Consider the following 27545-nt stretch of genomic DNA (forward strand, 5'->3'; position numbering starts at 1 on the left):
CTATAAATGCCAAAAATCCAATCTTGCTAGAACATATATCACTTGTTGATTAATCCCTCTGTACTGGTACAGATCTACAGTGCCCTCCACTAATATTGGCACCCATGGTAAACATGAGCAAAATGGGCTGTGAAAAATCCTCTTGGTATTTCATTCAAAGATATTCACAAAAATCAAACCTTTAATTTAAGTAAAATGATTGAAAAAAATACATGTGAAATAAATATTTCTCTCCAAAACACAATTACTGGCACCCCGAGAAATTCTTATGAGTAGAATCTAACTGAACTATATTCTCATTCATATTTTACGATTTTAAGTTCACCTGAGTGATTAGGAACGCTTAAGTGGTAAGCCATGACTTGGTGTTTCACTGGGGTATAAATATGAGGTGACTCACAGGCCAAGTTCCCATAGCCATCAATCACTATGGGAAAGACCAGAGAATACAGTAAAGATGTGCAACAAAAGATTGTTGAGCTGCACAAATCAGGAAATGGCTTTAAGAAAATAGCTCAAACGGTTGAAAATGCCCATTTCCACAATCAGGGCAATAATTAAGAAGTTTAAAGCAACTGGAGAGGTTAACAATCGGCCTGAAAAAGAATGTATGTCTATATTGACCCCACGCACAGTGAGGAGGATAGTTTGAGTGGACAAAAAAAAATCTCCAAGGATCACAGCTGGAGAATTGCAGACGTCAGTTGGGTCTTGGGGTCAGAAAGTCTCCAAAACTATTAACTACTGCCACCTACATAACCACAAGTTGTTTAGGAGGGTTGCCATAAAAAGCCTTTGCTGTCATCAAATCACAAACTCAAGTGCCTACAGTTTGCCAAACATTACTGGATCTTTCAATGGGACCGGGTTCCATGGTCAGATGAGACCCAAATATTGTTTTTTTTTGTTGTTTTTTTAACACCAGAGGTGGGTTTGGCATAGACAGAAAGATAGCCATACAGGAAGTACCTCATCCCCACTGTGAAGTATGGTGATGGATCTTTGATATTGTGGGTCTGTTCTTCTTCCAAAGGCCCTGGACAACTTGTTCGGATACATAGTATCATGGACTCAATTAAGTACCAGCAGATATTAAATCAAAACCTGACTGCTTCTAGAAGGAATCTTAAACTGGGCCGTGGTTGGATCTTCCAGCAGGACAATGAACCAAAGCACACCTCAAAATCAACACAACAATGGTTCACTGATCATAGAATCAAGGTTTTGCCTTGGCCGTCCCAGTCTCCTGACCTAAATAGAGAACTTGTTGGATGAGCTGAAGAGGACAGTCCACAAGCGTGGACCTCAGAATCTGAAGGATCTGGAGAGATTCTGTATGGAGGAATGGTCTCAGATCCCTTGCCATGTGTTCTCCAAACTCATTATGCATTATAGGAGAAGACTCAGAGCTGTTATCTTGGCAAAGGGAGGTTGTACAAAGTATTGAATGAAGGGGTGCCAATAATTGTGGCACACATATGAGAAAAATATTTGTTTTATGATAAGATTTTTTTTCTTCCTTTAAAATATTTTACTTTAATTAAAGGTTAGAGTTTTGTGAATATATATAATACCAAGAGGATAAATACAAAAAAAATTCCCAGGCCGTTTTATTCATATTTACCAAGGGTGCCAATATTAGTGGAAGGCACTGTATACCACACTCCTTCCGTGGCCTCCAACTGCTCTTAAACGCTAGTAAAACCAAATGCATGCTTTTCAACCGTTCATTGCCCGCCCAGCATCGCTTCTCTGGGCGGTTCTGACCTAGAATATGTGGACAACTACAAATACCTAGGTGTCTGGTTAGACTGTAAACTCCTTCCAGACTAATATCAAACATCACCAATTCAAAATCAAATCTAGAATCGGATTTCTATTTCGCAACAAAGCCTCCTTCACTCGTGCCGCCAAACATACCCTAGTAAAACTGACTATCCTACCGATCCTCGACTTCGGCAATGTCATCTACAAAATAGCTTCCAATACTCAACTCAGCAAACTGTATGCAGTCTAACACAGTGCCATCCGTTGTTACCAAAGCCCCTTATACCACCCACCACCACTCGCTACATATTTGTCGCCAGACCCCCTGGCTCCAGGTCATCTATAAGTCTATGCTAGGTAAAGGGCCGCCTTACCTCAGCTCACTGGTCACGATAACAACACCCACCCGTAGCACGCGCTCCAGCAGGTGTCTCACTGGTCATCCCCAAAGCCAGCACCTCCTTTGGCCACCTTTCCTTCCAGTTCTCTGCTGCCAGTGACTGAAACTAACTGCAAAAATCGCTGAGGCTGGGGACTTATATTTCCCTCACTAACTTTAAACATCAACCATCTGAGCAGCTAACCGATCGCTGCAGCTGTACATAGTCCATCTGTAAATAGCCCACCCAATCTACCTACCTCATCCCCATATTGTTTTTATTTACTTTTCTGCTCTTTTGCACACCAGTATCACTACTTGCACATCATCATCTGCTCATCTATCACTCCAGTGTTAATCTGCTAAATTCTAATTACTTCGTTACTATGGCCTATTTATTGCCTTACCTCCTCATACCATTTCCACACACTGTATATAGAACTTATTTTTTTCTATTGTGTTATTGACTGTGCGCTTGTTTATTCTCTGTGTAACTCTGTGTTGCTGTTTGTGTCACACTGCTTTGCTTTATCTTGGCCAGGTCGCAGTTGTAAATGAGAACATGTCCTCAACTAGCTTACCTGGTTAAATAAAGCTGGAAGAAAAAAATAATAATAAATAATAAAAAACACACCACTCCTTTCATGATCCCTCCACCTTGACCCATCTTCCTCTACCTTGTTCACTGCCTCAGAATATTACAACTTCTGCACTACTCTAGCCCTGGAAACCTCAACCTGCCTCTCTCGCACAGGACATTTCTGGTCCCCAGCCCCATGGGCACCCATACAATTAACAAATACCACTACTTTCCCCAATGCTACACAATCCTTTGTCTCATTCCCTTCTCACACCTAGGAACCTCCCTCCTACACACTGCTGCCACATGCCCATAAGCTTGACACCTGTAACAACGTAATGTATTCGGCACAAAAGCTCGTAGGGATAGTATATATCATAACATCACTTTGTTGGGCAAAGACAACCTCAAAACTGAAAAGAACAGACAATGACTCTGTTTCACCACTCACCCCACCCTGTCTGCGTCGCACCAAACTACGAGCATCACAAACACCAGGAATCAATCTCCCCCTTCAGTTGGTCAGCTTTCACATTTACTGCTGCCCCAGTAATCACTCCATTCAATGTTGGCCTTTTCTTTAGAGCAAAACAAGTCACATCTCTTGCCACTCATTCATTTAACATGGAGCACCTGCTCCCTCTGACCAGCAGAAACACAAACAATTATCACAAGACCACTTCTGGTTACCCTCACCAATTCCACAGCATCCAAATCTGTTACAACCACTCTGAAACCACAAATGGATCAGCCAAAAATTGATCACTTTTTCAAAAAACTTCCCTCCTACTGTCATAGACTCATCTTTATCTGGACCCTCGGTGCAACCCTCGGGCTCTGAGAACTTCACACCTACCACCTCCAATACTTCACCCTCATTCACTTCAATTTCTCCTCGTCTTCAACTCACTCTGCTTACACATTCAACCATTATTTTTTAACAAACCATCTCCCTTAATCGACTCAAGCTCACCCACTTCCTCCCGCTCTCTCTTAGAACTCCTCTGCCTCTCTTTTCCCCGTCATTCCTCCTCTGTATGGTATTGCGACTGATAGCGTGTTCAAAACAACTGGGAACTCAGAAAATCTCAGACTTAAGTGCGTTCAAGACAACTGGGAACTTGTCACCACCAATGACGCCATGACTCGGCTAATGCAAATTTAACGTTTCTAGAACATTCCAATAAATCTAATAACATAACATTGTATTTGTCAACAGGTGTAACAGTGAAATGATTATGCCTCGTTAAATACAAACGGGTACTCGGACCTCGGAAATCTCCGACTTCAGTGCAATCAAGACAACTGTGAACGCTGAAAAAACGAGTTCCAACTCGGAAAAGTGATTTTGAACAGTCATCCAAATCAGAATTCCAAGTCTGGAACTCGGGCCTCTTTCTAAAGCTCCGGCTTTCTGACCTGAAGATCACCGGCGTCATGATTTTTCGAGTTCCCAGTTGTCTTGAAAGCACCATTACTTGCGGTTCGTTTTCCAACAATGCAATAGTATCCAGCTGAGCAGCATGTGACTGAAAGTAGCCCGTCACTAAAACCAATCCTATCGCCATCTACTGGCCGTGGTTAATCCCTACAACACACATTAACTTCTTTCCAAGATTCCTTTCTGCTTTCTTTTCCTCCTTTCCTAGCTTCCTAGGAAAAGGGAGCAAGTAAAGAAAGGAATTAGGGAAAGAGGAAAGGGAAGTAGGGAAGGAAAGGTAGCAAGGGAAATAGTAAAGGCAGAACAGAAATGGAGCAAGGAAGAGGTAAGGAAAGAAGGAAATTAATCTAGGAAAGAAAAAGAGGAAGGGAGCTAGGAAAAGAGGAAGGGTCCTCGGAAAGGAGATAGGGAAGGAAAGGAAGCTAGTCTATTAGGAAAGGTAGGAAAGGAAAGTTACCATGAAAAGGAGGAAATTTTAGGAAATAAGAGGATTTCACATGTAAGTGGTAGGGATCAATGACGGTATATATGAAAGGACAAAGCCATCGATTACGTGACACCAATTATTTTCTATGTGAAGACTCAAATAGCGAAATCAAGCCAAATTCAGTTAAAATGGTGTCTCATGGAGACATAACATGCAGTTTGAGCTACTCCAGGAAAATATGTTGCAGGGTAGCTCAGTGCTGCTGCCCAATCTCATTGAGTACCTGAAGTTGAAGGCCAACTGGGGTACAGTAGGCTGCCATTAGAAATAATTATTTACACAAATATTTTTCCATTCACTATAGATGGGTTAGCTGACAACACGAAGATTATGCACGTGCGTTGATGGGGAAGAAGTCAATCTGTAGTTATGATTCTGGATGGTCAGGTAGCAAGCAACAATGACATGAAGCAGCCATGTGGGGAATCATAGGTCCATCTTGTTATTGATATTATGTCTTGTTTTGAGGAGCTCACCGGTGCTAAATTCCTGCACTTCAAATTTTCAACTTCTCCTGCACCTAAATATAAACAGTACCAGCACCTACAATTATTACCGGCGCTTATTTTGGTCCAAGTCAAGCACTGCTCGTCATGCCTATGCTAAAATTAGCTAGTTAGTTAACCAACAACTAACTATGTACTTGAGAGAAATACTCATTGTGCAAATGTATTTACGGTTTCAATACGGGTGAAAGTAGATAAAAAAATACCAGTAGGTCAGGGACAACCAAGTGCACACATTTTATTAACAGCCTAGGTGTAATAGAGGAGGCTGGTGGGAGGAGCTATAGGAGGACGAGCTCATTGTAACGGCTGGAATGGAATTCATGGAACGGAGTCAAACATATGGTTTCCATGTTTGATGTGTTCAATACCGCTCCATCTTTATTCCATTCAAGCAATTAAAATGAGCCTGCCCTTCTCACACCAGCTTCCTCTGGTGTGATCATAGAAACCCTATTAATTTCATATGATCTCTGTAGGCCTTAAAAGTGATATGACAAATATTTTGTAACATGTATTAGCTTTTATTGTGGCATAAGCACAACCAGTATTCATGTTTTCATTTGATTGTCTAATAAAAGAGAAGATTATTTAGTGTAGAGGTGCTGACTAAGGGTTAATAAACTAAGCTATATAAAAAAATTAAAGACAAAGGGAGTCATCTAGCTCATCACCTGTTCATGTGGGAAAGTCTACATAGAACAAATTAAAACACAAAACAAAGCATAGCTGAACAGCGCAGCTCAATCAGGTGTAAGAACACCGACTATCCAGTAGCAGCTCACTTTGTTGAAGCTAACCATCCAATCTCCTCTCAAATACACAGGAATTGATCAAATTTCTCTACCAAGGAGAGGAGGTAACATTGAGATCCTACCTACAACTAGAGGGAGGCCAACTGGATATCATATTTAAAAACATTGACCCCTTAGTGGTCTGAATTTTGACTTTGGCCCTTTTTATGAAGAATTAATTTTCCATTAAAAAAAGTCTATAAATTAATATATTCTTTCTACAGTTTATCAGCATACACCCAATATATTCACCCTGTTGACGCTTATTATGCATTGTGGTTGAACCGAAAGATTGTAAACAAAATGTGAAATTAAATTAAAAACCTCTACAGGATCGGTGGGTCCCCCGCGGTATGGCTGAGCTAACGTAGGCTAATGTGATTAGCATGAGGTTGTACGTAACAAGAACATTTCCCAGGACATAGACATACCTGATATTGGCAGAAGAATGACATTTGTTAATCTAACTGCACTGTCCAATATACAGTACCTATTACAGTGAAAGAATACCGTGCTATTGTTTGAGTAGAGTGCACAGTTATGAACTTGAACATGTTGTAGGGGTGCTTGGCTGCAGGAGGGACTGGTGCACTTCTCAACCTAGATGACACGAGGGAGGAAAATTGAAGCAAAATCTCAAGACATCAGTCAGGAAGTTAAAGCTTGGTCGCAAATGGGTCTTCCAGATGGACAATGACCCCAAGTATATTTCCAAAGTTGTGGCAAAATGCCTTAAGGACAAGTCAAGGTATTGGAGTGGCCATCACAAAGCCCTGACCTCAAACCTATAGAACATTTGTGGGCAGAACTGAAAAAGCGTGTGTGAACAAGGAGGCCTACAAACATGACACCAGCTATGTCAGGAGGAATGGGCCAAAATTCACCCAACTTATTGTGGGAAGCTTGTGGAAGCTACCTGCAACTTTGACCCAAGTTAAACAATTTAAAGGCAATGTTATTAAATACTAATTGAGTGGATGTAAACTTCTGACCCACTGGGCATGTGATGAAATAAATAAAAGCTGAATTTAATCTCTCTACTCTTATTCTGACATTTCACATTCTTAAAATACAGTGGTGATCCTAACTGACCCAAGAATGGGAATTTTTACTTGTATTAACATGTCAGGAATTATGAAAAGCTGAGTTTAAATGTATTTGGTTAATGTTTATGTAAACGAGATATTTAATTTTCAATAAAGTTGCAAACATTTCTCAAAAAATGTTTTCACTTTGTCGTTATGGGGTAGTGTGTAGATGAGTGAGAAAATCAATCAATATAATCCACTTTGAATTCAGGCTGTAACTCAAAGTGGATTAAGTCCAGGGATATGAATACATTCTAAAACACACTATAGCCAAGATATCATTACCTATTGTGTACTGTTTCCTCATATTATTTCTTTCGCTGCATTGTTGGGAAGGGCCCGTATGCATTTCACTGTTCTACAGTGAACAGTTGAGGCCAACAGTTGAGTGACACAAATATTAATTTTCAGTCTGCCGCCTGTTTGTATGATGGTAATTTGCCTATACTCCAGAATGTTATGAAGAGTGATCAGATAAATTGCAATTAATTGCTAAGTCCCTCTTTGCCATGCAAATTAACTGAATCCCCCAAACACATTTCCACTGGGTCACTAAAGGACCACCTGACATGTCAGTGATTCTCTTGTTAACACAGGTGTGAGTGTTGACGAGGACAAGGCTGGAGAACACTCATGCTGATTGAGTTCAAATAACAGAATGGAAGCTTCAAAAGGAGGGTGGTGCTCTGTCAACCATGGTTACATGCAAAGAAACACGTGCTGTCATCATTGCTTTGCACAAGAGGGCTTCACTGGCAAGGATATTGCTGCCAGTAAGATTGCACCTAAATCAACCATTTCAAGAACTCCAAGAAGAGGGGTTCAATTGTGAAGGCGGCTTCAGTGCGCCCAAGAAAGTCTAGAAAGCGCCAGGACCGTCTCCTAAAGTTGATTCAGCTGCAGGATCGGGGCACCACCAGTACAGAGCTTGCTCAGGAATGGCAGCAGGCAGGTGCATCTGCACACACAGTGAGGTGAAGACTTTTGGAGGATGGCCTGGTGTCAAGGGCAGCAAAGAAGCCACTTCTCTCCAGGAAAATCATCAGGGACAGCTTGATATTCTGCAGAAGGTACAGGGACTGGACTGCTGAGGCCTGGGGTAAAGTCATTTTCTCTGATGAATCCCCTTCCCGATTGTTTGGGGCATTCGGGAAAAAGCTTGTCCGGAGAAGACAAGGTGAGCGCTACCATCAGTCCTGTGTCATTCCAACAGTAAAACACCCTGAGCATTCATGTGTGGGGTTTCTTCTCAACCAAGGGAGTGGGCTCACTCACAATTTTGCCTAAAACACAGCCATGAATAGTGGTACCAACACATCCTCCGAGAGCAACTTCTCCCAACCATCCAGGAATTTTGGCAACGAACAATGCCTTTCCCAGCATGATGGGGCACCTTGCCATAAGGCAAAAGTGATAACTAAGTGGCCCAGGGAACAACAAAAAAAAATCTATATTTTGAGTCTTTGGCCAGGAAACTCCCCAGATCTTAATCCCATTGAGAATTTGTGGTCAATCCTCAAGAGGCATGTAGACAAACCCCAAGCATTGATTATGCAAGAATGGGCTGCCATCAGTCAGGATGTGGCCCAGAAGTTAATTGACAGCATGCCAGGGTGGATTGCAGAGGAATTGAAAAAGAAGGGTCAACACTGCAAATATTCACTCTTTGCATCAACTTCATAAACAATGCTACCCAATAATGTTTACATACCCTACATTATTCATCTTATATGTATACGTATATACTGAACTCCATCTACTGCATCTTTATGTAATACATGTATCACTAGCCACTTTAACTATGCCACTTTGTACATATTCTTTATCCCCTTACACTTGTGTATAAGACAGTAGTTTTGGAATTGTTAGTTCGATTACTTGTTGGTTATTACTGCATTGTTGGAACTAGAAGCACAAACATTTCGCTACACTTGCATTAACATCTGCTAACCATGTGTATGTGACAAATAAAATTGGATTTGAAAAGCCTGACACTTATGAAATGCTTGTAATTATACTTCAGTATTCCATAGTAACATCCGACACAAATATCTGTAGACACTGAAGCAGTAAACTTTGTGGAAATGTATACGCGTCATTCTCAACTTTTGGCCACGACTGTATACCAGTTTACAAAGCATTTCATAAAATTTGATTTGTTGTTAAACAACCCACCCGTCTAGAATGGGGGATCCTGTTTCCTGTCAATGCCTGCAGTGCCACGGTCGGCCTTGAACATCCGAGGCTTCCATGAGAGGGTGAAGTCGCTCTCCCCCGGTAGGGATTAACCACAGCCAGTAGATGTCGATAGTATTGTCTATTGACAGGCTAATCACAGGCTGCTGCAGGGTTGCAGCTGGATGCATCTCAAGCATTCGCCAGTTGCTCATGAACTGGTTAGGACACAGGAATTAAAGTTCAGAAGACTACTCCCCTTTAGTAGAAACCCTAGATAGGAGCATGTTTGACCCCAATCCGTGGTCGACCTGGCCTGACCACCGATCTAAGATTATTCAATTTCTTGCCTTTATCATTAGGAGAATGGGGAAACAGACCATCAGTGGTTAAAAAACATTTGAAGCACTCTGGGTTGTGTCTGGTGTATTATCACAGGTATCAGGCAGGTATTTCTAGGATATCAAATACCTTTACTGTCAGTAATCTTTCAGAGACCAAGTGCCTTCCAGTTTCCTTGTTTCATCAGTTACTCAGAGGTGCGGTTTACACAGAAAGTCTTTAGATTAGTCATAGTAACAAAACGGCTCAAGATTCTCAGCATCAGCTCATTAAAACGCAATACTTTTTGTAAAATATTTAACCACAGCAATGAAAAGTCCTACAATACCATTTCAGCAGAGGGACTTCTGAAAGTTCAGTAAAACAGAGCAGAGTTTACACCCCTGAGGACTAAACTGTATTCCATACCGCTGTTAAGACTAATCCCTTTGAGTCAAGTGTTCTTCAATCCTAGTCCTGGAGATGTACGATTCATAATTTCACAAAACTAATACAGAGGGAAACCTAGTTCAATTTACCAAGCCACAACTTTATTTCCATCTTGGGTATAAATTGTACAAACAATAGTAGATTAAACCAGCAAACTTTCAGAACCCCTTCGACCAGCAGCCTACATCGTCAATTCCTGTGAATATAAGAATACAATGTGTTGATACATGTACAAACTAAGCCCTGTCATAGTTAAGTGCCAATCTCTTCTCAGGACAGAAAGGTTGGCTTCAGTAGACTCAGAAGAACGAAAGTCACTGTATCAATCATCACTGAAGAGAAAGGATCTCCAGCTAGTAGATCCTACGATAACTGACAGGTCACAACTCAAATCTACAAATATTTGAATTGAAGGGACCCTGTGCTGAATAATACTGTCTGGTGACAAGGGAACTGTGTGGTAAAATATACTTACCATAATAGCATTGACAATATCATTGTTGTTGTTTTTAAGGGCGCGCACAGCCTTCGCTCGCGACACGTTGGCTTGTGACATCACAAGTTCAATGTCCTTCACCTCAACCCCGGTCTCGTCAACCTATGCATCGAGACAAAGCATTAGTATCAGACAGTTTAACTCACACTGCAATTCACTGATATCAAGGGGAATGGGGTTTTTGGATTGGACCCACAATAACCCCATTACACAAGGGAGACTACTACAAACTAGAAGCTAATTAATGGAAGCAAACAGAGTTATACCATCTAAAAATGGACAAAAAGTATCGTACCTGGTTTCTGATAATGTATAAACTAAAACCTATCATAGTTTACAGCGGTCTGGTTTCTGATCATGTATAAAACTAAGCCCCATCATAGTTTCAATTGCTCTTCTCAGGACAGAAAGGTTGGCTTCAGTAGACTCAGAAGAACGAAAGTCACTGTATCAATCATCACTGAAGAGAAATGACCAGCTGATGATTCTATGTTAACCGTTTCACCCCTCTCAAGGCTCTCACCTCTTCCTCTTCGCTCTCCTCTTGTACAGTGGGAGTCTGTGTGTTTTCCTGGACATTCGACACGGCCTCTCCCTGTACCTTGAACTTCTCTGCCGCGGCAAGCTGGGCTTGTTGTGAAAGATCCTCGATCTGAGACACAAAGGGAGAGAAACAGACCGTGACATCAGCGCTGTAACCTTTGGAAAGAACCCCAACACCTTGGTTCAATGGACATTACACTGCACATTTGACTGATACCATTAAGAATGTAATTCTGGTTCTGAAAGAGCAGTTTAGATGAGATGGAATAACACTAACATGACATTTAAAAGGGATCAGAAAACAAAATTCAAACGGTAACCATCTTACCTTAGCCTCACCGAAGACAATGTACGTGTCTGATGCAGGGCTCTTGTAGACGTCTGGTTTGGTGATAACGAAAAGGATATTTTTAGACTTGCGAATGGTAACCCTGGTGACCCCCGTCACCTGCCTGAGACCCAGCTTTGACATTGCCTGGAGAGAAGCAAAGAAACATGGGCCATGCTCCATTTGAGTGGAAATGAACACTAACTCCAACAATGGACAGTTATAGATGGCATAGTAATTTAAATAATTCAATGTGTACTTAAGACTGGAATGCCTTATGAAAACAAGTCTAGATCGTTTCAAATTAGTTACCTTTCGTGCCTTCTTTTCACTACGGCTCTGTTTGGCTTTGCTTACGGGTTCTTCATCTATTTCTGCAGCAGCTGCAAGCTGTGGAGAAAAATATATAAATCCTCCTTTAATGACAGGCAAAATGTAGATTTTTAGAGAACGAGATCAAAAATTCAACCCATATGTAAAAATAAAGCACATTAAAATATCCCTTTGGCCTTCTCTTCTCAGAACAGGAAGGATGGCTTCAGTAGAATCAGAAGAACGAAAGTCACTGAATCAATCATCACTGAAGAGTCCAGGATTTATTCTAATCATGTCGGGAGTGAAATATAATGGTTTACTATATCACACCCATACACTGTAGAAGCAACGTGCTAAATTAATCTGTTCTGTGGCCTACCAGACCTCTGCCCGAATAGCCTTATCTGGGCACTTGGTCGCTCTCAGGTGGTCTTACCTGCGCTTGCTGTGTCTGTGCAGAGTCGTGTTCCTCCAGATCTGGTACAGACTCATCACTGTCTGATTCAGTGCCAGACCCTGTAAGCCACCCCCAGAGAAACAAGCATTATTCTTATGGTCACTGGCACTGGCCTGAGCTGCAGAAAACCAGTTCTTCTACAGTAGCCTTTGTAAGAGAATTGTAATTGCATATGTATTTAACAGAGCAAAGTCTACGAGGCACAACAGAGACTAATACAAATCGAGATGTTGAATGAGCGCAATATTGGTTGGTGGTAGGTGAATCTAAACTATACATTTGTGGCAGTGAAACAGAATAAAAATGGGTATATGTGGATGAGGTTAACAAAAACGTCAGTGTAGAAATGAACAGACCTGCTTAGAAATGTGAAAGTATCTAGAGTAGTAAAATCTTGCACATCCTTTGCATATGGATTTGAAAAGTAATCTCCCAACTTGACAAATCTGTATCACAATGACATAGAACTGCCACCCCCCTTGCCATTCCCCTCAAAAGTACTTTTATAAGCTGACAGAAATAGAGCTCCTTCAGAAAGTATTCACACCCCTTGACTTGCCAACATTGTTAGACAGAATTTTAAAAAGGATTAAATTTATTTTAACCTCCATTTCAAAACGGAGGTCTGAAACATCTTAAATAGTTAAGCATTTTGTTATGGCAAGCCTAAATAAGTTCAGGAGTAAAAACGTGCTTAACAAGCCACATAATAAGTTGCATGGACTGTGTGCAATAGTGTTTAACAAATTTCGAATGACTACCCCATCTCTGTATCCCATACATACAATTGTATGGTCCCTCAGTCGAGTTGCGAATTTCAAATACATTGTCAACCCCAAAAACCAGGGAGGTATTCCAATGCCTAGCAAAAGGGCAACTAAAAAAGTATAATTTAAAAGCAGACACTAAATATCCCGTTGAGCAAGGTGAAGTCATTAATAATTATCATTACACCCAGTTACCACAAAGATACAGGCATTCTTTTTAACGCAGTTGCCAGAGAGGAAGGAACCCACCCAGGGATTTCACCATGAGGCCAATGTTGACTTTCAAACAGTTTGAGTTTAATGGCTTACAGGAGAAAACTGAGGATGGATCAATATTGTAGTTACTCCACAATACTAACCTAATTGACAGACTGAAAAGGAAGCCTGTACAGAATTTTAAAAATATTCCAAAACAAACATCCTGTTTGCAACAAGGCACTAAAGTAATACCGCAAAAAACAATGAATGTTTTGTCCGGAATAGTGTTATGCTTGGGGTAAATACAATACAACGCATTAATGAGTACCACTCCATATTTTCAAGCCTAGTGGTGGCTACATCATGTTATGGGTATGCTTGTAACCGTTAAGGACTGTGGAGTTTCAGGATTTAAAAAAAGAAGGAGCGGACAAAATCCTAGAGGAAAACCTGGTTCAGTCTGCATTCCACCAGACATTTGGAGATTTCAACTTTCAGCAGGAAAATAACCTAAAACTCAAGGCCAAATGTTCGAGTGGCAGAGTTAGTTTTTCCTTAAATCTACTTTCTAGCAATGCTCAAGAACCAATTTCACAGAGCTTGAAGACATTTGAAAATAATAAATAGGAAAATGTTAAACAGGTGTGGAAAGCTCTTCTAGACTTACCCAGATACAGCTGTGGGTCTAAGGTGCTTACTCGTGAATACTTATGTAAATGAGATCTGCATTTAATATAATAGATTTGCAAAAAAATAACGTTTTCACTTTGACATTAGTGTGTAGATGGGTGCATAAGTGTATTTTTAAAATCCATTTTGAAGTTAGGCTGTAACAAAATGTGGAATAAGTCCAGGGGTATGAATATTTTGAAGGCACTGTAATAGGGCTCCCCATTTCACTATAATTGAGACCCCCCACAGAAAAAAACGGTATATAAAAGCAGGGCATTTACACAATTTGAACCACTGGAATGTCTTGTTTGAAAGTACACAGTAAAAATGTACCCCAAATAATACAAATGGCACTCAAATGGGAGCCCCAATTTCTCCAATCAATAGCTCCAATAACTACACGTGATCTTTGAAACAGGCCAGTTCAGAGGTTACATTTGAGGAAAAGCTAATACAGACTACTACAATCTCTACTTTCTTTAGCTTAAACCTTAAAAAGGGAAGAGAGACTTGAACGGGCCACAGAAATCAACACTGGTGGGCAAACAGAGGGGACACAGACAGACAAAATAAGGAGAAATACCCTTGTCATTCTTGATCACAGGCTCCGGTTTGGTAGGGGGTTTAGCAGGGGTGGGGGCAGGGTTTGAAACAGGTGCTGGTGCAACGGCTACTTCAACAGGCTTAGGGGGAGCTGGGGAAGCTACAACAGGCTCGATGGGAACAGGCTTAAGGGGAGCTGGTGCAGCTACCACGGCTGCATAGGAAGCAGGCTTAAGGGGAGCTGGTCCAGCTACAATGGGAGCTGCCTTGATGGAAGCTGGTACAATGGACTCAATGGTAGCAGCTACAACCGGAGAGGCCTCAATAGGAGTTGGAGCAGCTACAACGGGAACGGTCTTGACGGAAGCTGGTGCAGCTATAACTGGCTCAACGGGAGCTGGTGAAGCTACAACCGGAGAGGCCTTGACGGAAGCTGGTGCAGCTATAACTGGCTCAACGGGAGCTGGCGAAGCTACAACCGGAGAGGCCTTGACGGAAGCTGGTGCAGCTATAACTGGCTCAACGGGAGCTGGCGAAGCTACAACTGGAGAGGCCTTGACGGAAGCTAGTGCAGCTACAACTGGAGCAGGCTTAAGGGGAGCTGGTGTAGCCACAACGGGCTTAACTGGAACTGGCTTAGGGGGAGCTGGTGCAGCTACAACTGGAGCAGGCTTAGGGGTAGCTGGTGTAGCAACAATGGGCTTAACTGGAACTGGCTTAGGGGGAGCTGGTGCAGCTACAACTGGAGCAGGCTTAGGGGTAGCTGGTGTAGCAACAATGGGCTTAACTGGAACTGGCTTAGGGGGAGCTGGTGCAGCTACAACTGGAGCAGGCTTAGGGGTAGCTGGTGTAGCAACAATGGGCTTAACTGGAACTGGCTTAGGGGGCGCTATTGTAGCCACAACAGGCTTAACAGGAGCCGGAGCAGCTACAATTGGAGCAGACTTCAGGGGAGCTGGTGTAGCAACAATGGGCTTAACTGGAACTGGCTTAGGGGGCGCTATTGTAGCCACAACGGGCTTAACAGGAGCCGGAGCAGCTACAATTGGAGCAGACTTCAGGGGAGTTGGTGTAGCAACAATGGGCTTAACTGGAACTGGCTTAGAGGGAGATGTTGTAGCAACAACTGGAGGCGGCTTTAGGGGAGCTGGTGTAGCCACAACAGCCTTAAAAGGAGCTGACGCCACTACAACGGGCTCAACAGGAGCTGGCTTAGGGGGAGCTGGAGAAGCAACTGGGGCAGGCTTAGGAGTCCCTACTACTGTAGGGGGTGAGAAGACTGGCATATTTACTGGCTCCTCTGGTGGAATTAGAGGGGGAAGGTCATCATCCTCCATGGCAGGTGCTGCATTGACCTCTTTCACCTCAGCTTTGAGCAGACACTCTGGCTTGGCCATGGGCATTTCAGAGGTAGCTCTAGGGGGGCTAGAGGCAATAGCGGCAGCAAATGACACAGGGGCTGGTGCAGCAGGCTTTGAGGTCACTTTGAAGGACACAGGGGACGCCACAGGTTTGGGAGAGGCAGGCTCTGGAGCAACAGTTACTGGCTTGGCCACTACTGGTGCAGGAGCAGCTTTAGGCTCCATGGGAAGAGGTTTGGCCTCTGTGGGGGCAAGAGCCTCTGCTGGGGCTGGCAGGTCAGCAGCAGGCTTAAAATACTCTTTTTTAGCCTTTCTTTGTTTGCCAACCTTCACAACCTTGGGTGCGGCACGACTGCCCTGGCTGGGAGTTCCAGAAGCCCCAGGTGAGTTAGCTAGGGGGGAATGGGGTGTGGAGGAGGTAGGAGAAGCAGAGGAGGCAGACATAGAAGAGCGTTTTCTTCTGCCAGGGACAGCCTTTGGGGCAGAGCCACCCTTGGCCTCTTTGCCTTTGGGCTTGGCAGGGCCAGAAGCAGTCTGAGGTTTCTGGGAAGTAGCCAGACTTGCAGGGGCAGAGGGTGCAGCTGAATGAAACAAATGTGTTTAAAAATATATATTTTTACATTTGGAAGACAAGGATGTCAAAGCCTGAACCATGCGGGTTAAAAGATCGGAACACAGGAGGCAATGTTACCTCAGAAATCCAGGGTTAGGAAAATACACAGCACACCAAACTTCTTTCCGAAATGGAAGGATTTGTTGCAGGGCAGCACACTCAATTTCAAGTATTCAGGCAAAACACACACACGTCACATTTTCTACAACAGTACTCTAATTTCATAACCAGAGATTCAAATTGAGGACCCACTCAGTGCAGAGGAAAGACAAAGTGTGGCAAACGCATTTGCAAAGTATGGCACGATTTATACCAAAATGAATTTGTGACTGGTCAAATTCAAAGGCACTTTAGAGGTTATAAACAATGCTATGCAGAACAAATAACACTAAGAACATTTGACCTAAACCCTTGGTAGAATGATGAATTGTGGTTTACAGAGTTTCAAAGTTAAGCTATACCAGTGCTCCCAAACATTTTCTTTCATGCCCCCCTTCGTCATAGCGAACCCCATAGGTTTGGGAATCACTATAGTATAGATACAAATAAAATCAGTATTTAATCGAAACATTTAACCAATTCGCTATGTTTAATACTAACATTTTTTTTAAGCAATCAACAGCAGATGTGAGGATGATTAAAAGATACTGAGGATTAAAATGGTGTACCACAATGAACAAAAAGCCTTAAACTGGAACTCCAACTCCCACAAATGGATACAAACACCTTCATTGGAAACAAATATCAGTGTTGAAAACACACTGCAGTTAAAGCACATGAACACAGTTGGCTTGGTGCATTCTTCCTGGACAAAGACCAATAAGCGCTGAGAGAGAAAATCGAGCAACAGAAACAGAACAGTCAACATCTGACAACAAGAGGAAAAAGTTGCTGTAAGTCAACTTTACACGAAGTGCTTAAATGGACTGGCCTGTTTCAAGGTGAAACAATGAGTTTAAAACAGTGACGCAGACGATGGCGAGCCTTCGAGATAACAAGCTTTAAAATAAAATCTTGACGTTCTTAATTCTCTCAACATTAGCCCTTTTCATCAAGCATATTGAAATACAAAAAGATAAATTGGGGAAAACATACCATTAACAAGGCAAATCTAGGCCCAGTGGGTGCAAAAGTTAGCATATAAGTATATAAGTATATAAGAAACAAAAGATATGGAAGGGGGGGGAGCTGCTGTAAGAAAGTAAAAGCAGCTTTTACTTTACACACAAAATGACCCACCTGACAGGTGCCGGGTTGAGATGGTCGGGCCTGCACGATTTGACGTCACCTTTGGCTGGTCGGCCTCAGAGAAGGCCGCAAATGCTTCTTTCTCAACAAGAGTTGTGTTTAGTGTGGCAGTGTCAATGGTCAAATCATTAGGCAGAGATTTTGGTTCTTTGGCCCCAAGGTTCGAGCTGGCCACTTCAGTGCATGGTACTGCATCTTCAGGAGCTGGCTTCAAACTCACAGTCTTCACATCTTCAACGATTGTCTCAACTGCAGGCTCAGGGGTGACTTCTGGAGTTCCACGTGCCATCCCATCAATAGTGTCTACGATTGGCGCGTCAACAGCATCATCAATGGGCTCTTCAGCAGCAGGCACAGGTTCTTTGACCACTTCAATGGGTTCTTCAGCTTCAGCCATAGATTCCTCAGCCACAGTCTCTTGACGAGCTGCCACGGTAGCCTCTGTAACTTCAGCTGAATCTTGAATGATTATATTTTCAGTTGCTTGGGTGACCGGCTCTTCTGCAGCAGCTTCTAGGTCTTTAACAGTTGGTTCTTCATTTGAGGCATCAGGTTCATTGGAAAGAGCCGTTTCTTCTGCGGCAGCTGCCTCAACTGGTGAGACAGATTCTTGGATCCCTGCTTCCTCTGTGACACCAGGCACTTCAGTTTGCACAGTGGCTTCAGGTGTTGATTTTACACCATTAAGTTGGCCACTAGCTGCCTCTCCAGAAGCCATGTCTGACACTGAATGGGATTTGATTTCTGGAAGAAAAGTGGAGCCTTCTGGAGGCACAGGACTCTCCAAAGGGGCATTGGTCACGTCGGGCACAGACATCCCAACAGGAGCAGAGGAACTCAACACCCCTGGAGCTGATAGGAAGGAAAGGAGGAGGAGCGGAAGGAGCAGCAGGGAATAGTCACAGCGATAGCGTGTTTTTTAAAAACATATGATCAAAATGATTGAACACCTTGTTTAAGAAAAATCTAGCTACACTAATAGTACTCCCCAATACAAGAGACTAAAACACGAGGAAGGTAGGGTCCAAAATGTTATGATTATGTGACAAAATATTAAGAGGAAACAATTGAATAAGAGTACATTTTTTAGCAATGGGTTTGTGATCTACATCTACCAATTCAGTTGAACCAAGGTGTTTGTGAGGTTGTTCAAGGATGCAGACATGAGTTTTCCATGTGTTATAACTGAACCTAAAATGGGTGAATGTGTATACCAACAAAACCAAACTTGTGCCCATGTCCCAGTTATCATGCAGTGCCCAAATGCACAAGATCGTACTTGGAAACACCTTGAGACCGAAAGTGTTAGGAAACCCTCTGACACGAGTAGCATTCAATACACCTACAAACCGTAATTACAACATTTCAGAGTGAAGTGTCTTGCGACAAGAGACAATCATGCACACTGGAATACTAGAAAACTTTTGAATTAGTAAATCTCGATTTACTAAGTTCCTATTCTGTTATATATATATAATGAGACAATTTAATAACCTTACCTGAAAAACCATCAAATAACTACAATTGAAAAGCTATTTTTTTCCACCCATTTCATGCAACAAACCAATTCCCCAGTAGGATTTTCAACACTTTTCTGAAACACCGACTTCCATGCGAAAAATAAAATACCGCTCTTCCAACAGTCCTAAATTCCTAAAGCCTTTGCGTGTGGTCTTCAGCTAAAAACAGTTATCACTAGGATGTGGGCTCTCTCCATAAATCCTTCACTGCAGTTTCTCAGCAACTTGATTAAACAAGCACCTGTGGTACTGAACACCCATGTCTTCTCCAATCAATATCGGTTGTCTTCACTTGTTTAGCATATGCATCTTCTTTGGCTGCCAACATGACCAATGGACTTCAAATGCAATTTGTGGTCTTAATCAGCACCACCCCATAGTCTCTTTAGGGAAACATGGACTTTCATCTGCTTATAACGCTTCTAGTACAGGGCTTGGTAGTGAGGAAATCCATAAAAGTTTCACCAATTATAATCACTAGCATATTGACATCTTCGCCACACTAATCAGAATTTAGTTTATTACAACACGAAAATGCTTTAAGAAAACCAACCACAATGCTAACTCCTTTCTAGTCAAAACCAAATGTTTCTCAAATGACTTGAAAATAAAAAGCCATAAGCTACTTCACAGAAGCAGCGTACCTTTGACATCAACATTTAGTCAAATCAATGCCATAACAGGCCTGCACTTGTTAGGGCATCAGTACATTACCATAGTAGAGGTTGGCCGATTTAATCGAGTGCAGCAAGGAGCCAAGGTAAGTTGCTGGCTTGCATTAAACTTATCTTAGCATAATCATACTAGTTAAACTAGTAATATCAACCATGTGTAGTTAACTAGCTTGTCCTGCTTTGCATATAATCAATGCGGTGCCAGGTAATTTATCAATGAATCACAGCCTACCTCAACTTCGCCAAATGGGTGATGATTTAATAAAAGCGCATTTGCGAAAAAAGCACCATCATTGCACCAATGCACCTAACCATAAACATCAATGCCTTACTTAAAATCCATACACAAGTATATTTTTTTTGTAAACCTCCATATGTAATTAAGAAATTCATGTTAGCAGGCAATATTAACTAGGGAAATGGTCACTTCTTTTAGAGTATATGCAACAGTTTGAGCCACCTTGCTCGTTGCGAACTGTGAAGAATATTTCTTCCCCACAAAGACCGTAATTCATGTCAGAATTTTACACAATTATGACATAACATTGAAGGCTGTGCAATGTAACAGCAATATTTAGGGTTGCCACTCGTTCCATAAAATACGGAACAGTTCCGTATTCACTGAAAGAATAAACATTTTTTTCAAAATTTGAACATACTGACCTAAAGCTCACATCTGTGTTTATTATATTATAATTAAGTATGATAGTGCAGTCTGACTGATTGGTGGTAGGCAGCAGCAGGCTTGTAAGTATTCATTCAAACAGCACTTTCCTGCGTTTGCCAGCAGCTCTTCGCAATGCTTGAAGCACAGCGCTGTTGATCACTTCAAGCCTATCAACTCCCGAGATTAGGCTGGAAATACTATAGTGCCTATAAGAACACCCAATAATCAAAGGTATATGGAAATACAAATGGTAGAGAGAGAAATAGTCCTATAATTCCAATAACTACAACCTAAAACTTATTAACTGGGAATATTGAAGACTCATGTTAAAAGGAACCACTAGCTTTCATACGTTCTCATGTTGAGCAAGGAACTTAAAACGTGAGCTTTTTTTTTTACAATGGCACATACTGCACTTTAACATTCTTCTCCAACTGCGTTTTTGCATTATTTAAACCAAATTGAGCATTTTCCATGATTTATTTGAGACTAAATCGATTTTATGTATTAAGTTCAAATAAACGTGTTCATTCAGTCTAGTTGTAATTGTCATTATTACAAAAAAAAAAAAAAAATGTTTTATATATATATATATATATATATATATATATATATATATATATATATATATATATATATTGGCCGATTAATCAGTATATTTTTTTGGTCCTCCAATAATCGGTATTGTCGTTGAAAAAAAATCATAATCGGTCGACCTCTATACTATAGCACTATCATTACCATTCGAAGTAAAAGCTGGAATTTCAACAGAAAATAGCAGTAAGCAATGGACACTTAACATGGTCAATGAGAATGTAGTGTGAATAAAAAATAAATAACGCTGCCATAAAAAAATTATATTTTATGTGGACTGGAATTTCCCAGAACCAGAAGTAATTCCTACAACTGTACCGTTATGAGTCAGTGCCACTCCTTTATACCAAAGGTTGCTATTAGTTTGACCACGTAATTAATTCCTGTTCCTTTAAAATGTTCCATGCACAAGGCGACTACATAAATACACATGCATTGGGAAGTGTTTCACAACCCAGTTGTCAGTGCAGTAACATTCAACAGGCAGTTGTGAGTGAGTTTGAGTAAATAAGGGGTCCTGGATAACCCATTTGGACTGCAGTGAATTTCAGGACACAACAACCAAATTGTTAACACAGTTATTCCCACGTTAATGCAAAGTGAGGCAATGACCGGCCATGTCAAACATAATTCTAGAAGGGTACTCACTTCCCAGTATAAAAACAAGGTTTCTAGTCTGGAAGTTGTGGATAGAGACCGAGTAGATAGAGACATGGTATGGTTTATATGATCCATCAGCTGCTCAGCCCACCCATCCCCTTAAAATAAACCCGACACCACACCTCCCCATTTATGCTGAGAATGTGTGTAAAGCAGGACTCAACAGGCGACCCAGAGTTCCAAGTCAACGTCACCAACAGATGTTAGTGTCATTCAACAGCAGTGTCACCTGCTTGATTATTTCAGTGTCAACTGACGAGTGTTACCTTTCCCAAAAGGAATTAAACCAATATAGTGCTCTGAAATAAAAGCCACCACTCCACTCCCATTGGGGGAATATGACTTCTACTGCAGCGTTTGAGTTCCAGGACCCCATCAGCCCTGTAGTTTAGTATCTTAGCATGCATGTGTGATATAATAATGCAATACGAACCAGTCTCAACTTGCGGCTGTTGCATCTCCTGCTCAGTGACTGGGACCGTCTCTGTGGCTTCGCCAGGCATGCTTGTGTCTGAAAGGAGAAATCAAGTAATGATCACCAGGAGTAACTTACATTTAAATCAAGTGAGGATTGAATAAAACACAGCCAACTTAATAATTGTTTTTTACATGGCTCACCGACTAGGCGAATGTAGAGCGCTGATGGCTTCAGTGTACTGTAGTAGGAACTGATATTTGAACACAGACACGTTGAATCCAATCATTCCCAGCTAGATCTCATTTATACTAAGTACAAGCTACTGTACTTGTGTAACATTTTAATCACTTTACTACTGATACTGTCAAATGCAACGTTATGCAACTTACTGACCGAGGGGTAACTGGCTAATGGATAGTAGCTAACGTTAGCCATTTTAAATTATAACTCAAGTGATGTGCGTGTTTCACGTGTTGCTACATAGCTAGCGTTAGCTACAGCCCTAGTTAGCACACAAACAAGCCACTTTAAAATGATTAGTTAACTAGTTAATGTCAAACTGCAAATCATGATACAAAATGACCACTGAACGTAAACGCTGTTTAATATAACATATCAGCAATAATAAACACTCGTATCAAATTTTAAACTACAAAGAAAACAAAAAAGTTAGCAAGCTAACGTTAAACTCACTTTCTGGCGAACAAGCTTCACTTGAAGCTAACATTAGCTAGCTGGCTGTGCACGGTCACAAAAAGCCGACAATTTTACGTGTTCATACACGGACAACGTTTACTAAACACTTCATAAACATACCACAACTGGTAACATTTAAAATTCGTCCTGTGTTATCAACTAGTTAGCCTGTTCCAGATAGGGAATGTGAGCAGTCATGTTCCCCCATTTTGTACCAGAGATCGACTACATAAGTGAATGTGTACATACAATGATATAGATTAATATCCACATAAAGTGTATGACACATTTATCATGTACTGTCGGAACCCTGTTTAAAATATTTTCAAAGACAATAAACGGTTAGATTAAACTAGATTAGCGAGACACTCACCGAGTCAGGATTCTATATCCAAGATGGTTGTGAGAGAGAAATTCTGACCTCTGTCTCGCGGTGTTATCACATTTTGCACTAGCTTCTTCTTCCGGGTTGTTCCGGTGTTTCCAAGTGGTGTTTACACTATTTTTTTCCATAACATCTATGGCGTATCCTTTCAGAGGTTTTTCAGGTGAAGTTACAGCTCTACATTTTCAACCGTCATATTTGAAATCTGCAAAATTGACATTATATGGTGGGACATTTTAACATTTGACATTCTGGCAGGCACTGTTGTTTTTGTGTGTGACTTGATCGTGTCTGTTTTAATCTTTCAGCACTGGTCAGCTTCTTTGTCTGGGCCTCATTAACCCGATAAATGAACACGGCAGTACAAATCATTAGCAACTTCAGTGACATCAGGATGGCCACGCAGTTATGGGTGAACAGGGAGTAGAGGAGGGGGCTGAGCAAGCACCCTTGTGGGGCCCTTGTGTTAGAGGATCAGCGTAGTGGAGGTGTTGTTGTCTACTTTTACCACCTGGGGACGGCCCGCCAGGAAGTGCATGACCCAGTCTGACAGGATACCCACAGGTGTTGTGCCATCAAGTTTGCAGATGACACAACAGTTATAGGCCTATTTACCAAAAAAGACCAGACAAAGCGAGCACGCCCCCACCCACATCGACGGGGCCGCAGTGGAGAAGGTGAAAGCTTAAAATTCCTCAGTGTACCCATCACTGAAATCTGAAATGGTCCACACACACAGACAGTGTGGTGAAGAAGGCCCAACAGCGACTGTTCAACCTCAGGAGGCTGAAGAAATTTGGCTTGGCCCCTAAGTTCCTCACAGACTTTTACAGATGCACCATTGATAGCATCCGGTCAGGCTGTATCACCACCTGGTACAGCAACTGCACTGTCCACAACCACATGGCTATCCAGAGGGTGGTGTGGTCCACCCAATGCATCACCTGGGGGCACACTACTTGCCCTCCAGGACATCTACCGCACCTGGTGTTACAGGAATGCCAATAAGATCACCATGGACCTCATCTACCTGAGTTACGGCCTACGTAAATTCCTGAGAAGACCCTGCCACATGGCCACATAGTATAAGAGGCAGAGGAAATTTTCATGGAGCACACAGAACTTGAGGTACGAACAAATTTCATGTTCTTGAGAAAGTATAAAAGATCGGTGAAGAATCCAGCTACGAACTGGTCTCTTTGTCACAACTTGGGGAAGCTCATTGGAGACGGTGTGGCCATATTACCATAACGATGTTTATATAATAGCCTCAGATATGACGTTTACATCTAAATGTTGTATAAGATGAATGAGTGAGAATGTTACTGTTTGTAAAATTGTGTAATATGATTTTGAACTGTTTAATGAAGAAAAACTCAAAAAGGGGATTGGAGTTAACTAAATCAGAGGACCGCCCCTGAGCCCAGTTAGGGTCAGGCGTCCTGGGACAGCCCTTTTCTGCCATTCCGAATAAAACCCAACTTTGAGAAATTATCACCAGACCATGTTTTTCTCCATTAGGAGGAGACAAAGGTTGTTGACCATTGCTGAATCTTTTAACCATACCACGTGGTTAAACTCTTAGACTATCGATACCGACAGAATATGAACAAGTCTTTGATATTAATTACTAGTCTGCAGCTAGGAATTCGGTATCATTGAACGTGAAGCACGACAACCTCTGAAACATCCACTCTATAACGAAGCAAATGAATGTCACTCTGAACTATACACTATAACCACGACAGAGAGAGAGAGGGCGAGAGACGGACAATTCTACAAAAGAAACTAACTTCACCAGCGATCAAGACGACACACTGAGCGTAAATATATATATTGAGTGCAATTGTTCCCGAATGAGTGAGCGTTCATGTGCAAAGGACTAGCATTTCAGTTGTTATAATTATCACTCTGTAGTGACTTCTTAGTCAGCCCCCACTTCCCCTTTTGCCGGTTAAGCCCACTTGGGCACATTCTCCTATAATTTCTTGTAACCATATTTTCTGTATGTTTATGCATTTCTGTGAATTACTTAGTTTGTAATAAATAAATGATTTAAGACAATTGATGTATGGATGACTCATATTGAAGACTGGGTTCGTGCAGATAACCAACAATTTACAATGTTTGGAATGAGACTAACGTGAGGTAAAGTAAATAATTCATTAATTCGAAGACTAATTGATCAGATAAAATATCTGAAAAGTTATTTTAGGAAATGATAACTTTGTAATCTGAATATTTTTCCTTGGTGCCCCGACTTCCTAGTAATTACAGTTACATGATTAATAAGTCTAATCGCGTAATACTAATTACAGAGAATCTTTGATAAAAACTATAAGTCTTCAGTTAATGATAGTAAAGACACAACATAAATTTACATAACTAGTTAGTCCCTTTACTCAGTACTTTGTTGAAGCACCTTTGGCAGCGACTACAGCCTCGAGTCTCCTTAGGTATGACACTACAAGCTTGGCACACCTGTATTTTGGGAGTCTCCCATTCTGCTCTGCAGATCCTCTCAAGCTGTCAGGTTGGATGGGGAGTGTCACTGCACAGCAATTTTCAGGTCTCTCCAGAGATATTCCTCAGGTTCAAGTCCGGACTCTGACTGGGCCACTCAATGACATCCAGATACTCGCAAAAGCCACTCCTGATTTATTTTGCCTGAGTACTTAGGGTCGTTGCCCTGTTGGAAGGTGAACCTTTGCCCCAGTCTGAGGTCCTGCGCGATCTGGAGCAGGTTTTCATCAAGGATTTCGCTGTACTTTGCTCCATTCATCTTTCCCTCAATCCGGACTAGTCGCTCAGTCGCTGCCGCTAAACAACATCCCCACTAACATGCTTCCACGTAGGGGTGGTGCCAGGTTTCATCCAGACGTGACGCTTGGCATTCAGGCCAAAGAGTTCAATCTTGGTTTCGTCAGACCAGATAATCTTGTTTCTCATGGTCTGAGTTCTTTAGGTGCCATTTGGCAAACTCCAAGTGGGCCGTCACTTTCTAATCGATCTGGCCCAGATATCCTGGAAGAATATTGACCTCATTTCGTCAGTAGAGGATGCCTGGTTATTCTTTAAAAGTGCTTTCCTCACCATCTTAAATAAGCATGCCCCATTCAAAAAATGTAGAACCAGGAACAGATATAGCCCTTGGTTCACTCCAGACCTGACTGCCCTTGACCAGCACAAAAACATCCTGTGGCGTATTGCATTAGCATCGAATAGCCCCCCCGATATACAACTTTTCAGGGAAGTTAGGAACCAATATACACAGTTAGGAAAGCAAAGACTAGCTTTTTCAAACAGAAATTTGCATCCTGTAGCACAAACTCAAAAACGTTCTGGGACACTGTAAAGTCCATGGAGAATAAGAGCACCTCCTCCCAACTTCAGAGGCTAGGAAACACTGTCACCACCGATAAATCCGCGATAATTGAGAATTTCAAAAAGCATTTTTCTACGGCTGGCCATGCTTTCCACCTGGCTACCCCTACCCTGGTCAACAGACCTGCACCCCCCACAGCAACTTGCCCAAGCCTCCCCATTTCTCCTTCACCCAAATCCAGATAGCTGATGTTCTGAAAGAACAGCAAAATCTGGACCCCTACAAATCAGCCGGGCTAGACAATCTGGACCCTTTTTTCTACATTTATCCGCCAAAATTTTTGCAACCCCTATTACTAGCCTGTTCAACCTCTCATTCGTGTCGTCTGAGATCTCAAAAGATTCGAAAGCTGCCGCAGTCACCCCCCTCTTCCTAGAGGGAGACTTTCTAGACCCAAACTGCTACAGACCTATATCTATCCTACCCTGCCTTTCTAAGGTCTTCAAAAGCCAACTTAACAAACAGATCACCGAACACTTTGAATCCCATCGTTCCTTCTCCTCTACGCAATCTGGTTTACGAGCTGGTCATGGGTGCACGTCAGCAACGCTCAAGGTCCTAAACGATATCATAACCGCCACCGATAAGAGACAATACTGTGCAGCCATCTTCATCGACGTGGCCAAGGCTTTCAACTCTGTCAGTCACCACATGCTTATCAGCAGACTAAACAGCCTTGGTTTCTCAAATGACTGCCTCGCCTGGTTCACCAACTACTTCTCAGGCAGAGTTCAGTGTGTCAAATCGGAGGGCCTGTTGTCCGGACCTCTGGCAGTCTCTATGGGTGTGCCACAGGGTTCAATCCTCGGGCCGACTCTTTCCTCTGTATACATCAATGATGTCGCTTTTGCTGCTGGTGATTCTCTGATCCACCTCTACGCAGACGATACCATTCTGTATACTTCAGGCCCTTCGTTGGACACTGTGTTAACTAACCTGTGTTAACTATACCATACAACTCTCCTTCCGGTGCCTCCAACTGCTCTTAAATGGAAGTAAAACTAAATGCATGCTCTT

At 42.0% G+C, this 27545-nt stretch overlaps 2 protein-coding genes, 1 long non-coding RNA gene and 3 other non-coding genes across 8 annotated transcripts; 1 reads left to right on the forward strand and 5 right to left on the reverse strand.

Moving 5' to 3' along the window:
* Positions 1 to 10067: 10067 nt before the first annotated feature.
* On the reverse strand, positions 10068 to 23219 carry LOC135528013 (nascent polypeptide-associated complex subunit alpha-like). 3 transcript variants are annotated; one of them, XM_064956767.1, is made up of 9 exons: positions 23132 to 23219; positions 22078 to 22155; positions 17521 to 18381; positions 12107 to 12186; positions 11668 to 11745; positions 11356 to 11502; positions 11008 to 11136; positions 10464 to 10586; positions 10068 to 10184 (listed from the first exon to the last, which is right to left on the reverse strand). In XM_064956767.1, the coding sequence occupies exons 2-9, from the start codon at positions 22145 to 22147 to the stop codon at positions 10170 to 10172; spliced, it is 1503 nt and encodes a 500-aa protein (XP_064812839.1). In that variant the 5' UTR covers positions 22148 to 22155; positions 23132 to 23219; the 3' UTR covers positions 10068 to 10169. The 3 variants fall into 3 exon arrangements, with proteins under 3 accessions (XP_064812839.1, XP_064812841.1, XP_064812840.1); XM_064956769.1 differs by lacking the exon at positions 17521 to 18381 and adding an exon at positions 22263 to 22312 and having other exon boundaries at positions 23132 to 23170; XM_064956768.1 differs by lacking the exon at positions 17521 to 18381.
* Positions 10254 to 10327, reverse strand: LOC135528577 (small nucleolar RNA SNORD59). Its single transcript, XR_010453561.1, has one exon. It is a non-coding gene; the product is annotated as a small nucleolar RNA SNORD59 (small nucleolar RNA).
* LOC135528578 (small nucleolar RNA SNORD59) lies at positions 10878 to 10951 on the reverse strand. The gene has a single exon (XR_010453562.1). It is a non-coding gene; the product is annotated as a small nucleolar RNA SNORD59 (small nucleolar RNA).
* LOC135528579 (small nucleolar RNA SNORD59) lies at positions 11869 to 11942 on the reverse strand. The gene has a single exon (XR_010453563.1). It is a non-coding gene; the product is annotated as a small nucleolar RNA SNORD59 (small nucleolar RNA).
* On the reverse strand, positions 12193 to 17514 carry LOC135528012 (calphotin-like). The gene has a single exon (XM_064956766.1). The coding sequence runs from the start codon at positions 16110 to 16112 to the stop codon at positions 14256 to 14258; it is 1857 nt and encodes a 618-aa protein (XP_064812838.1). The 5' UTR covers positions 16113 to 17514; the 3' UTR covers positions 12193 to 14255.
* Positions 23220 to 23224: 5 nt separating the features above from the next.
* Positions 23225 to 25207, forward strand: LOC135528014 (uncharacterized). Its single transcript, XR_010453497.1, has 2 exons — positions 23225 to 23306; positions 23452 to 25207. It is a non-coding gene; the product is annotated as an uncharacterized LOC135528014 (long non-coding RNA).
* Positions 25208 to 27545: the final 2338 nt, after the last annotated feature.

The sequence above is a fragment of the Oncorhynchus masou genome, chromosome 33 (assembly GCF_036934945.1).
Source record: "Oncorhynchus masou masou isolate Uvic2021 chromosome 33, UVic_Omas_1.1, whole genome shotgun sequence".
Classification (NCBI taxonomy): Eukaryota; Metazoa; Chordata; class Actinopteri; order Salmoniformes; family Salmonidae; genus Oncorhynchus; species Oncorhynchus masou.